This window comes from Ascidiella aspersa, chromosome 3 (assembly GCF_963924565.1).
Source record: "Ascidiella aspersa chromosome 3, kaAscAspe10.2, whole genome shotgun sequence".
NCBI lineage: Eukaryota > Metazoa > Chordata > Ascidiacea > Phlebobranchia > Ascidiidae > Ascidiella > Ascidiella aspersa.
Window position 1 is genome coordinate 21,756,128 of NC_139449.1, and position 14,182 is coordinate 21,770,309.

The 14,182-nt window shown below is 36.9% G+C and overlaps 1 protein-coding gene across 1 annotated transcript; it reads right to left on the reverse strand.

Annotated features, from left to right (window-relative positions):
* Nucleotides 1-122: 122 nt before the first annotated feature.
* LOC146160810 (zinc metalloproteinase-disintegrin-like jararhagin) lies at nucleotides 123-9,428 on the reverse strand. Its single transcript, XM_083385024.1, has 16 exons — nucleotides 9,372-9,428; nucleotides 8,989-9,071; nucleotides 8,556-8,713; nucleotides 8,423-8,496; nucleotides 7,782-7,943; nucleotides 7,242-7,424; nucleotides 6,930-7,072; nucleotides 6,474-6,653; nucleotides 5,272-5,437; nucleotides 4,378-4,486; nucleotides 4,004-4,109; nucleotides 3,453-3,651; nucleotides 1,550-1,676; nucleotides 741-895; nucleotides 604-674; nucleotides 123-288 (listed from the first exon to the last, which is right to left on the reverse strand). Exons 1-16 carry the CDS (start codon nucleotides 9,426-9,428, stop codon nucleotides 123-125), a joined length of 2,139 nt encoding a protein of 712 aa, XP_083241150.1.
* Nucleotides 9,429-14,182: the final 4,754 nt, after the last annotated feature.

Genomic DNA, 14,182 nt, shown 5'->3' on the forward strand with positions numbered 1-14,182 from the left:
AGCCAGGAAACATAATAAAGCACCGGGTGCACTTTAAAACAAGCCAACAGAAATTTAGAGCCTGGAAATACTTTACGCACAATGCAAAAAACTTTTTCCCCGGAAAGCGTAGAAATTGACAATTAGCACTCAGTGTTGCCGGCGCAAAGCGTGCTTTGCTCTTCCATGCACGTTTGATACTCGCAGTGAACAAACACGTGCTGCTGGTGGCGTTTTACGATTGGCGTGAAACTCGTGACCGTAGTTTCTGCGTCGTTTAGAATGACGGATGTGCCAGCTTTCGGGCAACTGAAAACAAGAAGAAAACTATGATAGGAAAATTTCGCGGAAGTAACGTTCTTTACGTTTTTATTCAACTGTTGCCTTTTGTTACCCTCCGAAATCCCGTTCACAAAAATGGGAAAAATTGTAAGATAATTTTACATAGTTCGGTGACATTAACCCTGTACAAATGTAAATAACAAAAAACATTATTTTATTAATAAGTATGTCTGTTATGTTTTTTTATTTTTATTAAATTGGACCGATAATCCGTGAACGATTTCCAAGGCGTACGTCATACAAATTACTTTCAACAAATTCATAAAAAAAAATTTACTTCACCTATTTTCGATGATAGACATCAGCTCGCTGCTGTTGCTGGCGTCTTCTGTCGTCCCCCAGCACCGAATAAGCTGCAAGTTATCGAGAATTATTTATATCTTTAGCAATCGATAGCGCTTTCGTGACTTATTTAGTACCTTGTTCGGATATTGCGAGGTGGCTCGAACTGATGCGACGAAGGGATAATGTTCTGTCACAAGCACTGGTTCATCCACACTTCTCTGACGACCGCTGGTCAGAACAATTTCACCTTCCAGGTCATCCAGTTGTTCAAATACAGGTTCTACATCAACTAAAATAATTTTTAGAGGTTTGGGGACAGAGTCACAGCATTCAAAACTCACGCAAGCACATTAAAATTTTAACTAAAAAGCCTTTAAACGTCTACTAAATATTTGCATTTCTCAAAACCTATACTATTGGCTAATTGGCATATTTTCATAAACAACGTTGGAATATTAACATGTTGTGTGTGTTTAGAAACAAAAAACGCTCAATGATATTTAAACTGCAGTAGGTTATGTATGTAATGACCTCAACTTACGAATTAGGGACTGGATCTGATTAGGTTCACAGTAAAAGGTGTACACCTAAGCAAAACAGCCACTTTGTTTTATATCATAATTGTTCTTTCACCGGATGAAATCTTTGCCCGAAGCCGCTTGCTCAAGGACTCTGGTTCACAGGAAAACTCAAAATCTAATGCAGCAAATAAACCGCCTCCAACCACCAGTTGTGCTACAATGCGGATTTATTTAAAAAAAAACGATTTTAACACTTTTCAGCTACAAGATGGCTTGACTGACCTACAGGGGATAAAATATAAAACTATTACTGAATGCTTGTTGTTTAAAAAAGCGACATCGTTTTCTACAGGACTTCACCCCATTTGTTGTTGGACTTTGCCCTCGCGTTGACATGTTTTCCAGGCTGTAGGCCTACTCACTTTCTATTACATTCGGATCCAAATACGCCGAGGGTCCGCTATTGGCGCTGCCTCCCAACCCGAAGACGTCACAATAAGGTGGTTCCCAGCCAATGTTGCAGTGACACTCCCCCTTGTTGTTACATACCTGGATACCATTATATGAAAGCTGAATAAGAATACGCTCTTTTAACATTGTTGGTTGACGCCTTACCCCTTTTCCGTTACACTTGTTGTCACATTCGCTGTCAGTTGGAACGCAACGATTGTTTTGGCAAATCTAAAATACACAAATGCAGCCAGGTTAGGATAGCTAATATCCCTTTATTGCCGCTTAACTCACACCCAACAAGCATGGGCGCCCGCACGGGGGGGGCACTTGCCCCCCCCCCCTGCAATTTTAAAATGCGATTAGGCCTATTAGTATTATTTATAAGTGTAATACTTATGAAGGTTAAAAATGTTATACATTACCCATTGCCCCCAGTGGGGCGGGAGTTCTTACCCCCCCCCCTTTTTTTTGTAAGTGATATTATCGTTTGTTGTTCGTTTTTGTCATGGTTTAACAAACTGTTTGATGCGGCGTGCTTTTTAAGTAATTGGGTCACGCGTCTTAATCTAATGCGAAACCAAAATCGAGCGCATACCCCGTTTTTCGTCTTTTGTTTGGTCGACCGTAAACGCTGAATAGTTTTTCTCCTTCGTTATTTGTTTGGGTTGACTAACTAGCAAGTGTGTATATTCGACAATTGACAACGCTCAAACCTTATTTTTTTTCTCTCGCTAAAAAACGTCGAGTTATACGCAGTATGTTCCTCGCTAATCGGTCTCTGCGCTAATATCCGATGTTGGTGTAACATCGATATTTATTCAACTGAAGCAGATTTTTAAAAGGAGGTAGGCCTATAATAGTGACTGTCGTGCGCGTTTCAAAGTCTCTATTTTAAGTAATGATAGTTAACGCAAAATTATGCTCTTTAAGCATACTCTAAGACCACGTGCTAGGTGTGCAATGGACAAAACTTATTTCCCCTCAACCACATCCTGTAATTTAGCTGACTTGGCACACGGCTCTGCGCTGATGTTGCGCTAAACGTGGCATAATAACACCCGGAAAAAAACATCTTCTTTAGTTTTGCAGGTGGCGAAAGGCGTGCTTGTAGTTTAGTGCTCGGAACTTGAAAACTGCGCTTCTGATAGTCGAACTATGTGTGATTCTACCACAATTAATCACACATATTTCACGGTCTTGGTTTATTTTTTTGCCTGAAGTTAACGATTGCACACCGTGGTTTCGCAGCTGGCGCCTGACAGGATTGTCGACGACGCACGTGATCGCTTTTGCTGGACGTATTTGGCTGTTTTTGATTAGTTTTTTTATCACGTCCTGCAATCACCATTCCATAACGCCATACTGTCACTGTTATATGACGTCATTATCATTACGTCAGACGAAAAATAGGGGAATTCCCTAAGTTGAAAATTCAGAACCCCATTTTTGGATTTTCTTGTTACGCCCCTGATTGCCCCCCTGGAAAATTTTCTGCGGGCTCCCTGCCAACAAGCATAACACGCTCGTATTTCTGTGATCAAACCTAAATTATTTACCAATTTTTACAAAGTTAAAAAAATGTTTTGCTTTTAAGGTTTGTTTTTTAATTGTGGTTCCCTAACAACCCATAGTTTCGTATGTGTTTTTGATGGAACAACACCCAAGATTTTACACCACTTTTGCGAACATTAGCAGTAGGCTGTACATAACAATTAACTATTACTAACAGAACAAAAAGTTCAAGAAGAATTTTACCATTTATAATATGTAATCGAAGCATATAGGATTTACAAGCACTCGTGTGTACTTCTGAAACATTGGCTATGCTGCAAAAAGATAAGGTTTAAAAATATAAAGGGCCAGTCCACGTACCATGTCTTCACCGCACTGACTGCCGTCGCGCACAAGGCCGTTGATCACCACGTCACTGCCCTCTAATGACGTAAGAGAGTAGCAAACACTTTCGCTCGTTCGTATCGTGAACGATCGCAATACAGAAGACATGATGACGGGATGCCGTGGCAAATCGGTTTGGTTAAAAGTGCATTGCAAGGTGCCACAGAACTTGTTCCTATAAAATTTAAAAACTAAAATTTTTGGGGTATCGTTCTGATAGACTTAAAAGCCTAAGGATATCCTTTTCGTCAAGTGTGGATAACCATTTGCATTTCGGTGATCATTTCGCGTTTAATCCTGTCTGACGCATGTGATTAGAAAAAAGTACTTCTAAAATCCCTTGGTGGCACATCTTCAATATTAAATAAATTACAAACATTTTAATTTAGACTTTTTTGTCCTAACCTAGCCGACTCTAAGATACGACGTCCAAATATGTGGAAATTATGTTTATTGTTAGACAGACCTAATGTATCAACAGTTATATACTTGTGTTATTTGCACAAACCAAAGCACGGGGCACCCACTCGTTTGTACAAGGAACCAAGTTTCCCTCAAAATCCATGCCGCAATTGCCAAAAGTCCTTCCAGCAGTATTTACGTCGTAACACTCCTGTCCGCCCTCCATCGCATCTAAAAGAGTTTTTACAAAATATTGCCAATGAAGCGGACAACAACGTCCGGCATCATTACATATTTACCATTGCGTTTTTTTATTGAACCGTTATGCATTTTCGCTAAGTTGACAACTAAATATTTCTTGCAAGCTAAAGTTGGATGTGATTAAATCGTGAACAAATTACTTATTTTATCCATTACAAATAGTAGGTGAACCTTGTATTCGTTATTATTAATATATACCCTATGACTCGTAGTTAAAAGTTATTAACGAAAAACAAACCTTCGCCCCAGTACTCTATGCATTGCATTTTTCTTGATTTGCATATTCCGCCGAGGCATGTTCCATTTAAACAGGGTGTTCCGTCCAGTTTGTAGAAATCTGCTGGACACTGAATGCAAGCATGAATTAAGGCTGTTTGCTTTAAAAGCATTTTTTTTTGTTTTCGGAGCAGCCTTATATTTATTTAGGTCAGTTATCGGCAAACTTTTTTGTCGCGGCCCAAAGTACTCTTTTCAGAAAAGGTCCACTATGTAAAACCACTACAAAACAGTGGCGGATTCAGGATATTTGATGTTAAGGTGAAATATTACACGGCGCCTTAATGCCCAAAACAGTTACATACCCTATTGTAGCGTAAAACGAAGAATATACGCCCAAAGCGCGAAAAATATTTCAATTACGGTACATATAGTTAAAGTTAGCCAAAAATATAGTTTGACAGGCTCTCAGGACCAAATTTGGCACGTGGGCCTTTCCAAGCTGAGACAATTTAAAAATTCTACTCCACACTTTTAAAATATAGTGCAACATTTGGGCCGCGGCCCACAGTTTGCCGACCACTGATTTAGGTCATGTTGTAGCTTACTGACTTACTTCGATTTGCTAAACAAGTTAACTAAAACGTAGTTATAGCGCCCCATGCTACTGGCGGATCGGTTCGCAAATTATCTCACAACAAAGATTCGATTCTGTGAAATTCTATATTGCATGACACATTTGTTAAATAAATGATCTTTCCTCCTTAAAAATATTTTTTAATGGTTTGCACCAGTAAAATAGCTTACGCAAATATTAAAAACAGGTAATTAATGTACAAAAAATTGTTATAGTGGCATCACCATCCAAGCTTAACAGTTTAAATGCAATTGATTAAAGTAATACACAATGCAAGACCTGAGCGTTAATCCCGTTGCAAAATTCCGGCAGGTCACACTCGCTTAACACAGTGGATCTGCATTTAGTAGCGGCAGGTAAAAACCGACAGTCTTCGCCGCAGCACAAGTCCCCATCGCACTGTGCTTCTTGCTTTAGTTTGCATGTCGCCGCGTTACAGCAGGAACTGAAATTTGTTTAAAATCGGCAACACGGTAATGCGGATCAGTTTACCTGTAAATTGATTTTGACACAAGTATCGCATTACTTTCTTACTTTGTGGAACAACGTTTTACTGATAAATAGGTACTTAATTGTGCTTTTACTAATAAAGTTTGTTTATGCTTTTCGAATTTAGCCTGTATTAACATTTTTTCAGCGTATAATATAATTTCATTAGCCGAGTCGTTTATCAATATCAGGAGTTACCACCAAACTATATGGCCCTATTTCCTTAATAAAGATGAAGTACAATTGTAATTTTGGCGGAAGCAATTCTAAACTAAAATTTGATGAAATATTAAACTGAATGACACTTCGTATAAGCTCACCATAGTTTTTGTTACATTTTCTATGTTCAACGATAATAATCAAGTTCGACATTAAATTTTAAATATGGTCCGCGATCGCCGGGCCTTACAGTTATCAGGCCCATATAAAAGTTAGGTGACTCCACATTTTTAGGGAAATTTTATTGTTTTCCGAACAATGTTGTAGGTGTGGCCAATGCAGTAAAAACAGTTTTCCTTAATTTTAAACGTTTGTCTGTATTCGAAAGTCTATAATAATTGTTTATTACAGTGTTGTAATGACTTAATTCACTGTCTCGACTTAAGTTATTGTTTTCAAATGAGGGGAAAGTCTTTTGACCCGAATGACCTGACTTGACTTAAGTCTTTTTGTCACATATCTTGGGATTAAGTTAAGACTTTTACAGCTAGGCTAATTATTATTTACGTTTTTTATTTTCTATAAATAATTGGTCGTCCCAAACTCTACACAGTAGCTTTGAATAAACTAAAAAAACACGTTTCAATACTAACGTTTAAAAAATGTATTGTAATGCATTGGTTACTGTTAAAATCAGCATTTTTCACATTTATTGTTATTTTCCACGTAGTATAGGCCGATGGACAAGGAACGCCTTTTAAAAATTTTAGACTTCAAAGGCATTTCAAAAACGTGTTCCAAAAACAAAATGTAAGGTTGTGTAACCTCATTACCTTGAACACGTATCAATTGGTCCGCAGTCGCACTCTTCGCCCAGCTCTACTATTTCATTTCCGCACAACGCATCGCTGATGATTCGCCGCGGGTCCGGATGGTCAAAGAGACACGCGTGAGCGTGGTTGCTCAGGAAGTTGTAAAACTCATGGTGACTGCACTCTGACCAGTCCATTTGGCTATGCCCAACAGTACAACATAAAACAGTTTACACAATTGCCGAGTGCTGGCAAATTTGCGAAAGTATACGAAAACGTAACCTTACCCTAATAAAAAAACTATAGTTGTGTTTATTGTGAGTTATTTTTCAAGTAGCGCTTTAAACCATAATAAACCATAATAAACCATATGTGCCTAATTGATATCAAAAGTTTGAAACTCACACCAGCTGATCTGATCAAATAAATACAAAACGGAAAACTGGTATTTTTTTGTTTTTGTCTTGTTAATTATACCTGTTGTAGTTCCTCGCCATGATGCAACCATTTGAATTGGGGCAGTTACACGAAGCAGAGTCATCATGAACTAGTCCCAAATTGTGTCCAATTTCGTGTGTCATGACAAGGGCAAGGTCGGTTGACGTCAAGAATGAGAAATCCTACACAAATTTAAGCGATTAAGCGTCTATTTAGTAGGTATTAGGGCAAACACAGATTTAGGCTACAGCACGCCACACTTCCCGTTTGACCAAAAGGTCAAATCACTTTTTGTAAACTAAACGCAAATTCAATCGAGTAAAAATAATTTAGTTGTATACTCATACGCACCTGAACTAAACCAACTGAATCGAAGTTGCACATCGTACTGACGAAAGCTAACCCGGCAGTAGTCACGCCGCTGCCCTCGAAATTCATGAGAAGTTGGACGTTGTCCGTTAAACGCCAGAAATTGTCTGGGTCCCCTGAACTTTCTATTCGCTGTCGTCGGTAATGTCCAAATCGAGAAAGGGTCTAAATGAAAAAAGAGCTCCATAACTCTGTTGTGCTAAGAATTTATAAAATGATAAGGCTATTGACAAAAAGGCAGGCATATGGTCACTTTAATAAACTAACATGTTGAAAAATCGTATTATTAAAGTTGGATATTGGGTTGTCTGCAAATAGTTAACTTTTAACAATAGCAGAAATTAAATGTTGACCTTTCATTTTCTTCAAATTGACGTATTATTTGCGACAAGTTATGCGAGTTTATCTATTTAATTAATAAAAAATGTACTTGACACTGCTGAGTTATATATAGGCCTAAGCTTAATTTATAGGTACAATACACTTTCGAGTGTAAAAGTATTATGCATACCCATCACCCACCTCTGAATCCACGCCGGTAACTGATATCATGTCTTGTTCAGTCCACATCTCTATGTGGTAGAGTACAAGCCTGAGACCTATGTCTTTCAGTATACTGTCCATGATGTTCGTAGCAGACATACAAACTAATTCGACCTCATCCATTGTTTCGTAAAGATTAAGCTAAAATTGTTTCAAAAAACAACACTTGATAAGAACTGGATTTACTGAAAGACAGTGCAGGCCATTTGTTCAAGGTAAAAAATGTGTCTAATGGAGCGGATTATATCCTTGTTTATAGAAAAGGAAAACGATGGAGTGGACAGGACACGTAAATATAGGAATCTAGGCTGATAATAATCGTAAATCGATTTTCAGTGCTAAACTAATGGCACAAGCAGGTCGGCATTATAACGTTGATAAAACGTACCTTTTTGTACTTTGTTAGTACGTCGTAGCCATATAACCCGTTTTAAATTGGGTTATAGCTTGATAAATTGGAAACGATTACCGGTACTATACATACAATCATACATATAGGCAGATGCAGATTTCATTTTTATATATGCCCTTGCAAAAAAACAAACTTTAACGAAATTTGAAGAAATACCGAAGCAGGTTTTAAACACGTTGTTTGCCAAAAGTGTAAAATATTGTGAAACCTCCGATTGGCTGACTACTATCATGAACTCGATAAATCCCGTTTCTTCTGCAGGAGAACCTCGTTTGCGACGTTCTACAAATATATTGTACAAAATGCTATATTTGGTTTGGTTACTTCGAAAATAACCTTACCTGGTGCTGGAGCCAATGATTTGCGAAGGTTATCAACAAAGGCGTATTGCAGCTTTGGAAAAGAGTGTCGCAGAAGTTTGATGACATGTGGACCATTTTGATATTTCTTTTCTCGCGGTGAAATGTGGAATGCATCGTAGCCAATCCGTAAATAACCTCTAAATAAACACAAAGCGTAAAAACAGATAACATTAATTAGAAACGGACCAAGATTTATACACATGGGTATAATTTGCAACAGAACAACTTGCTATTCGTTTTGTCCAACGATTGCACTACAAACATATAAAAATACACAAGTAGTACTAGAAGGGCTGGCGAACCATTCGTACTATTAAAAATAAGGCAATAAACTATTTAACTAATGGCGTTTACAATGTGCGGTTAACTGAAATTTTGCAGGTAGGTCTTTACTGTAATGAAACATACTAACGTAACGCCTTTGCACAACGCAAGTGCTGCGCTGCTGTTTTCACAGTCATTCATCTTTCCTTGATAAAAGCACTTTTGGTGTTTCTGCAGGCAGAAAAATGAACAATGATCAAACGCTCAAAAAGACTGCTGTAAATCATCAAAGTGTTTCAAAGGTATTTTACCCCGGTTGCAGAATCCTTTCTGTTTAACGAGGTAACGTTCGAAGTTGCAAAGTCCGGTGATAAAATATGATCGCTTCTTGTCAGCAACAGTTTATACAGATTTTGGTTTAGACGGAGAACGACAGATTGTGAAGTGGGATATTGAGACTCATTTAATCCCTATGAAAAGGATACATGAAAACCAGCGTTGAAGCGAAACACAAACTCAATTCTTTCTTACCTGTAGCACTTCCGCTATGTCACTTGCGAGAACGTCATCCAAAAACGAACAATACATGGCTTCAATACCTATAAACAATAGTTTATCAATGGCTGGACAAATACAGATAAAAACAACGAAATAAACGAAATAAACTTAACATTTGGTTTTGACCTGCCCAAGCAATGGGTTGTATAGTAAATGGATTCCCGAGTCCAGCGGTTCTCAGCCTTTTATGTCTCGTGGCCCCCTTAGAAAGGCTTTTAATCCTCGTGGCGCCCCTCGATTATAAAAAATGTGGCGGCTCAAGAATGCTTTTTATCAAGGTGATTTATAAGTTTGAGGGTCGTAATGACGCATTTAACATCACCAGCGAGCAGTGCAGATTTGCGAATTTTCGACATTTGATAACACGAATTTAAGCTTTCTGTAAAAACGTATTTTCAATAGTAAATATGTGAAAGTATGTGCAATTCAACTATTCTTTGTCCTCTTAAGCTGGCTTTAACACAATTAATTTTACAACAAAATTTATCAATGGAACAACAACAAATCTATCTCTACGAGACAAACTGGTAATATCGTTATTTGACGTTTTGTGAAAAAAATGTTCAACTTGCTTGTATTAGTTTTGCTATCATTCTTACTTGCCGTTTACAAACTATTTAAAATGCTGGTTAAACGTTCCAAAGAAATACGGAGTAAACTAGAAAAACACAAATGTTGGTTGTAAGTGACGTAACAATAACATGTAAGAAAAAATGCGTTACAATAAAAAAGTAGGTTTAAAACTACAAGTTTGAGTTCAACTGAAAAAAGTGAAAATAGTGACACGGTTTTGCAATACCACAACATTGCTACAAACTTATGCTTGTGGCCCCCCAATTAGAGCTCCGTGCCCCCCCAGGGGGGCCGAGGGCCATGGTTGAGAAACCCTGCCCTAGTCCGTCACATAAAAAGCAAATCATAACTATAGTCTTACCTTGAACTTGATAAATCAAAACGGTAATTGCTAAAACAGTGCCATACATTTTTATGCTTTAGCTTGGTGTAGTTAAACTAAAAAAAGATCCTCCTATTATATGAATTACGGTGGATATAAAAGATGTATCTTTATCGCACTCTAACGATCAACGAACCATTCATTAATTATATAAAAACAGTCTATAAATCGTGAACTATTGTTATGTATTTGTAATGTTTATCTTGCCTGTAAAAATAACAATCGGAAACTAATTTTTGGAGACATGATTTTTGATGAAAGCGTGTTATTATAAAACGACGTAAATAAAACTAAAACTAAATATGTTTTAATGTCTATCCCTAAAACGTCGACTCTAAAAGCATTGAAGCCAGCCACGGTTATAAAACTACATAAGAACGTCGTCAAGTGGCACATTTTGTGAAACGCCTGATGTGTCATAAACAACGACAGTTTTGACTTTAGTGAAAATTTTACCTTTATTGTAAATTCTGACTTTATTTTGACCTATAAACTTCTTAGTAACAGCCCCCTAGGTGCTGAAAACAGCTTTATTCTTTGATTCGTGAACAGTCGAGGTCCTTAAAATTTTGACTTTATTGACTTTTGCGGGCCCTGGTCCTTACAGTAGCTGTCGCACACAAGCGGAGCATTAATAAATCGTTATTTGACTTAACAAGTTAACCTTCATCCCTGGCTTGGACTGCAATTAACGCTCAAAATGTCCAATGAGTGTTCTTATGACTTTTTACCGAACCGGTCGACCGCGAGTCTCTAAAAAATATTTTTGTCGATCGCAATCAAGCACTTTAAGACAAAACATTTGGCATTGTTTAACTTTAATACAAATAGTTTGGACAAAAGGTAAATTTAATAAATCGATGTAATAACAAGGCATAATAAACGCTTTGCTTCTTGGTCATAACCGCCATATAACTGCCATTTTTCATTACACATAGGCCTACAACCTTGCAAGTTAATTGGACAGTTTAAGAAACACGACAACGTTTTAGTAGCTGTGAAAAACCTTTTTGTCTTTTTGTAATCAGGAAAATGTGCATGACTTCGCCCTTTACTTATATTAACCGGCACAAACGTTCATATGTTTTCTATTTTACTTATCGACTCTGGTACATATAATGGCGAAAGCCGTATTTGCCCGTCGCGATTAGTGGTCTGGCTATACACCGTTGTAAACCCCCAACCTACTTTTTAGCGGCGAAAAGGGAATTTTAATTTTTTGATATATACAACTAATACGAACATTGAAATTGATTAAAAAACAATTAATTTTCAAATAAGCTTAAAAGATTTAACTGACATGTTTTTATTATCATGCTCGTTACATGGACCACAAGCACCTATTCAAAATCTCTAGAAGAACGAAAAAATTGGCAGCGCTCAGTGAAATTCACACATTCAACACAACAACTTGTACACTTTTCGCAACCTCATACACAGCATCCACAGATCATTTTATGCAGTTTCGTTTTGTTGATAGTTCAAATTACTTGCGTTTTTTGTTTCCGTCAACCGCCAAATTTTGATAAGAATTGTTCACTCAAAATCACGAACTACTGTAGCTATAAGGAGTATTTCAACTTTGACGCTTTCGGTTAGAAGCAAGGAAATTTGTCGTTTACGCTGGCAACGCATTATGTGTGAACTGGACGACGCTTGCATTTTACGCCAGACGCTAACGCCAGAAGAAAACGCGTCTAGAGTGAACCAACCTTTAATGTTACCAGCCACTGCAGCAATTGTTCCATGATTGTTTTAAAACTACAGCACCAAAAGGCTGTTGTTTAAGGCGAGTTTAATCGTGGAGAAATTAGAATTTGCTTTACAGTCAAAATGACCGTTGGCTGTCATCAATTTAAGGTAAATCGCCTCCTTGTGGGTATTCTAATAAACTATAAGGATTTTCATGCTCAAAGGTGACTGAGAGTTAGGAAAAGCAAAATGACAGCACGGGTAATTCTAGCGATAAAACAAGCAACCCTAATGACAATCTGATTTGGTCAAACATGTGCATAATAAAAAAATCATTTGATAACACACAGTGTTACAATGACTTAAGTCCACTTTAGTCACTGTTTTTAAATGACTTGACTTGATTAAGTCTTTCGGACAAATGACTTGACTTGACTTGACTTGAGTCTTTTGGGCAAATGACTTGGGTTAAAATAAAGTGTTTTCTGTAAGTTTTTTTATATAAAACTGAGCGATTTATTCGAATATTTGCACATCAAACATATTTAAACAGCCATTTACTTAACAGCTGTATGGTTTCACAAAAGCCATTGTATAATTTTCCTGAAAGCGCAAAAAACATAGAATGCCTTAAATGTAACTGTAATTAATGCCAGTGGTATCCATTTGTTTGTATTAACGTTGGCAATTTTTCGCAGTGTTTTTTTATTCGTTAGCACTTTTTATAATGGAGAAAAACTCGGTGACGTGTCACATTTCGGGAACCCCCCCTTTCATGACGTAGCAACCGGTAGCGGCGTACGTAGTAATTGAGGTTAGTCACAACTAACAATCACAAAACCTTCCAAGAATAATTGTCCGTACAGCTTCTCCGCCATAGTTTCGAAACAGTAGGTCACTTTCAATTGGCGAATAAGTTTATCGCGCATTACGAAGATTCTATGCGGGTTGAAGTGAATGGAGACCCGGACTAAAGCAACAGAATCAGCAGGCATCTAGTTCATTTATTTTGGTACGATGTATATGTACTAGTTGAATAGATGGAAACTATTTATATACAGTAAATATGTCAGGACAAACGTTATGGATAAAAATGTAAGTATTACATGAATCTCAAACAGTCTGCATTCTGTGGCAGATTCAAGCCCGAATTTTTCTAAAGATATTGGTGTGCTCACCTGAATTACTTTGCGCACTTAAAGTTAGAAAAAAAGGTAAATTGTGTTAAGATTTACAACCTAAGGTGTGCAAATAAACATGATTGCTCAGAATTTAATGCTGCACACCTGAGATCGTGGCGTGAATTGCCAATAAAAGCAGACTTAAATCCCAGGGAGTAAAAGTTAAAGAAAAAACAAGTAAAAAGCTTTAGAATACTGTATTTGGCCCTGAATATATGCTATACAACATAACATATTTCACCAAGTATTGGCACATATGTCAAAAGGTATATGCAACCATGTTTCATCATTACATGTTAAACTAATTAGCTCTGCTTTATTACACTCATGCAAAATAAATATTTTAGTGTTTATCATAATCATTCATACAATAGTTTATTTGTTCAATGTGTTTACAATTTCCTTTAAAAACTGCTAAAACAGTCATGGTGACTTGTAGACACTGCTGGAATAGCATCCATTATATTAGTAAATTGAGCCCCAGCTTTATCATAGGCTTGTGTAGACAGGAAACAGTGATGGATTAATTGCATCCTTAATACCACTTTATAAAAATCTACAAATACAAGTCAAACATATGGAAGTAATTAAAAAAATTATGTTTAAAATGATTAATTTATAATTATCTGACATAATACAAGTATAACTTACCTGCAAACTGTTTCCTTTAAAATTAGTAAAATATGCCAAATGATATTTTAAGTAGTTTTGAGGGGACGTGCAGTTCCTAAAATTTTAGTTCATTATTCAAAATCATATAAACAGCAGTGTACTTTTCTTTTTGTTTTGGTGGCTTTGTCCACTTTTTTTGGTCCAAAGAAAGTTTCTAATGGCCTCAGTTTTTATGAGATGTCATAAAAGACAAGGAAGTTAATCAATCTATTTATATTGGTGCAAGTGGTTTTATAGCCAATTACTATCCTGTATAACTATATTGTAATTTTGTAAAGGGTGTT

Coding starts and splice junctions, on each gene's coding strand:
- LOC146160810 (XM_083385024.1), bottom strand. CDS start 9,428: ATGTATTGTTCGTTTTTGGATGACGTTCTCGCAAGTGACATAGCGGAA. Junction 9,072..9,371: donor ACATAGCGGAAGTGCTACAG/GTAAGAAAGAAT, acceptor TTCTGCCTGCAG/AAACACCAAAAGTGCTTTTA. Junction 8,497..8,555: donor ATCATTGGCTCCAGCACCAG/GTAAGGTTATTT, acceptor ATATATTTGTAG/AACGTCGCAAACGAGGTTCT.